Source organism: Vigna radiata, unplaced genomic scaffold (assembly GCF_000741045.1).
Source record: "Vigna radiata var. radiata cultivar VC1973A unplaced genomic scaffold, Vradiata_ver6 scaffold_171, whole genome shotgun sequence".
Lineage (NCBI taxonomy): Eukaryota > Viridiplantae > Streptophyta > Magnoliopsida > Fabales > Fabaceae > Vigna > Vigna radiata.
In genome coordinates, this window is record NW_014542551.1 from 141,146 (window position 1) to 144,083 (window position 2,938).

The 2,938-nt window shown below is 32.7% G+C and overlaps 1 protein-coding gene across 1 annotated transcript; it reads right to left on the reverse strand.

Moving 5' to 3' along the window:
* Positions 1 to 293: 293 nt before the first annotated feature.
* On the reverse strand, positions 294 to 2,298 carry LOC106780274 (lysine histidine transporter 1). The gene is made up of 7 exons (XM_014668546.2): positions 2,107 to 2,298; positions 1,614 to 1,997; positions 1,047 to 1,440; positions 856 to 961; positions 646 to 737; positions 487 to 555; positions 294 to 392 (listed from the first exon to the last, which is right to left on the reverse strand). Exons 1-7 carry the CDS (start codon positions 2,157 to 2,159, stop codon positions 294 to 296), a joined length of 1,197 nt encoding a protein of 398 aa, XP_014524032.1. The 5' UTR covers positions 2,160 to 2,298.
* Positions 2,299 to 2,938: the final 640 nt, after the last annotated feature.

The window sequence follows — 2,938 nt, forward strand, 5'->3', positions numbered from 1 at the left end:
AAAATATAGTCATCGCTTTAAAAATAGTAAAAATAGTAAAAAGAAAAATACATAAAAACAAAAACTAACCAAGAAAGTAAATTTAAAATTCCTTTAAATTTCTTTTATGAATTTGTTTTCCACTAAGGACCAAGGTGGAAATGCTCCAAAACCAAATTGTTCTAGAATGAAAGATCATCTTACTATCTATAAAATAAACTAGATTCTGTTTCATATTTGACATTATTGAGCTTTCGTTTCTTTCTTGAAATTGCATGCTTTAGATCCACGCATTGATTCAGCGAGGAACGATTTTATGAGAAAAACTTGTAGTTCTTGGCACTGATTATGATAGACCTCAATCCTCCAATTGGAGATAGAATCATCAAGAAAACCCCAAACACAATGCATATCTGTAATTAGCTAAGCAACATTAGTCATAGTTTAAAATGGAACGAATCAAAGGAGAATAACTAAAACACACATCAAAATTATAATCAAACGTACCCAGTTGCACCACCAAGACAAGCCGAATCTCTTTGGTTTGTAGATTGCAAGCCACATGACACAAGGGAGCTGAAAAATTACACAAGAAAATAAACATTTAAGATTTTTGTATCCTTAACGAATCTTGTTCGATTAAATTAATTAATGTAGTTGGCTCACAAAATATGTTGTTGGTGCAAAAGCAAATCCTCCAAAAAATCCTAAAAGACCACCAAAGAATGGGAACATAATACCAACGAACATTGTGAATGCTGAAATCAAAGAGAACGATGTTATATTATATCAGTTGTATGAGCCACAAACCAAATTAAAGGTGAAGCATTTTCTTATAGCTGAAACATTAATCATTACGAAGTTCTTCTTACTTACCCACATACGAATTGCGTACAATAAAACGAAGCATTCGACTGGGTTTGAAGTTCAACTTCTTCACCAACACTGTTTCGATCATGTCAAACACTGGCATTGCATAAATCTAACCAACAAAAGAATAAGTTACCCTTGCTGACTTTAATTTCAATGGACTTTAAATCAAAACAATCAATGAAACTGAATTTCACCTGATAACTTCCAATAACATGTATGACAACAAACATGTTGGCCATTGCAATAAGCCATTTTGGTTTCTCTAGACTGATGAGAATGTTGTCTTCAACCCCATTTCCAAACATCCAGTAACCAATAAGGGCAACTGGGAAGTAGCACAGAGCCACAACAATGTAAGCAATAATCACTCCTTTCCACATAGGACCCTTGGATGGTCTCTCTGGAGTAGATGGAATTGTTGCTTGGATTTCCAACACCACATTGTGTCCAGCATAGGCAAAAGCAACATCTCCAAGGCCACTAAAGAAGTTAAAGACTCCTTCTGATGTACTTTTAGCTTTGTAACCATATTGTACATCTTCTTGAACACCCTTGTTAGCAGAAGCTGTCCAAGCAATGGTAGAGTAACTGTATGTAATGCAAATATCAAATTTTAAGTTCGTATCTTCTCCTCGTGTTAAAACTAGTTATATCAATGCAATGAACTAACTATAAGATGGTACAAAGTGGACAAGGATAATAAACAAAATAGTAGAATTAAACTGCAAAATACAAATAAATAAATAAGTTATGACTTGTACCTCAAGGACATAACTGCTGCTGCCAATGATACACCAGAAATGGAGTTGAAGTTAGGCAAGTGAGACAATACAAAGTGAACAGATGCAAAGATCATAATGAAGAAGGTCAACTTGATCTTTTTGCAGTCATGACAGACAGTGTCATGGAATTTCTGCAAGGATTTTCCCCCAGTGACCATATAGACAATGTTCACCCCAATTTCAACCACAAGCTGTTGAGGCACCACAATATAAAGTCCTAGCTTTTCCCCAAAGGCATACTGCCCTAGTTCATGGTATCTGTCAAAACGTTTGCCAGGAACCATTTCATGCATCTCAACCATTTGCCATAGAGTGTAAAGGGTGATGATCCATGACAGAACAAGTACAGTTACACCAGGACCCCTAAGGAAAACAAAGTCATTCTTACATTAAGAAAAAAAAAAACAAAATGTATTATAATTAAAAAATAATTTAGTAAAAAAGTGATAAAAGTTGGGTTTGAAGGGTATACCATCCTAGCTCAGACATGGCATAGGGGAGACTAAGAACACCAGCCCCAACCATGGCAGTGACATTGTGGAAGGCAGAGTACCACCATTTTGCATTCCTTGAAGAAGTAATTGGAAGCCAATCATCAATTGCCTTCTGCCTCTGCAATTCTTCTTCAGTCTGTTCACCAACAATCACAAACAAATTACAATGAGTAAACCTAAGAAAAATAAATAATTTTTTTAACGAATGAAGAAGAAAATATAATACAGGGATTATAAAGACCTTTTAGTGATAATATTAAAAAAGAGAATAGAAGAAGTTATAGGTTCAATTTCTTCCATTATTGTAGCATTCTAAATTGCTAACTATAAGTTTTAGACATCATATATATGATGACTTTGAAGGCCACCATTGGTATTATTTCGAAAGTTTAACTCAATTGTGGAAATTTCTTTTGGCTTTAAATGTAAAATCCTATTTGGTTATTGCCTAATTATGTAAATAAGAATATTTTAATGACAATTAAACTTAAATAATAACATTAATATAATAAATTAAATGTAAAATCCTATTTGACATATATAGTAAAATTTCAAGAACTTAAATAATAACATTAATATAGTAAATTTGAAAATCATTACTGAAGTATATAAAGCTGCACCAAAAAGTCTCTGGAAAAATTATATTGGCCAATAAATTAAAAAGTAAACCTTGTTTTTGTGAAGAACAGAACAAGCATTATTTTCAGAAAAAAAAAAAAAGAAAAAACTGAGAACATCATGTTTTTAACCAAAAAGAATTATTTATTATGGAAGACATTTTATATATATGGCCGAAGAGATGTGATAGAA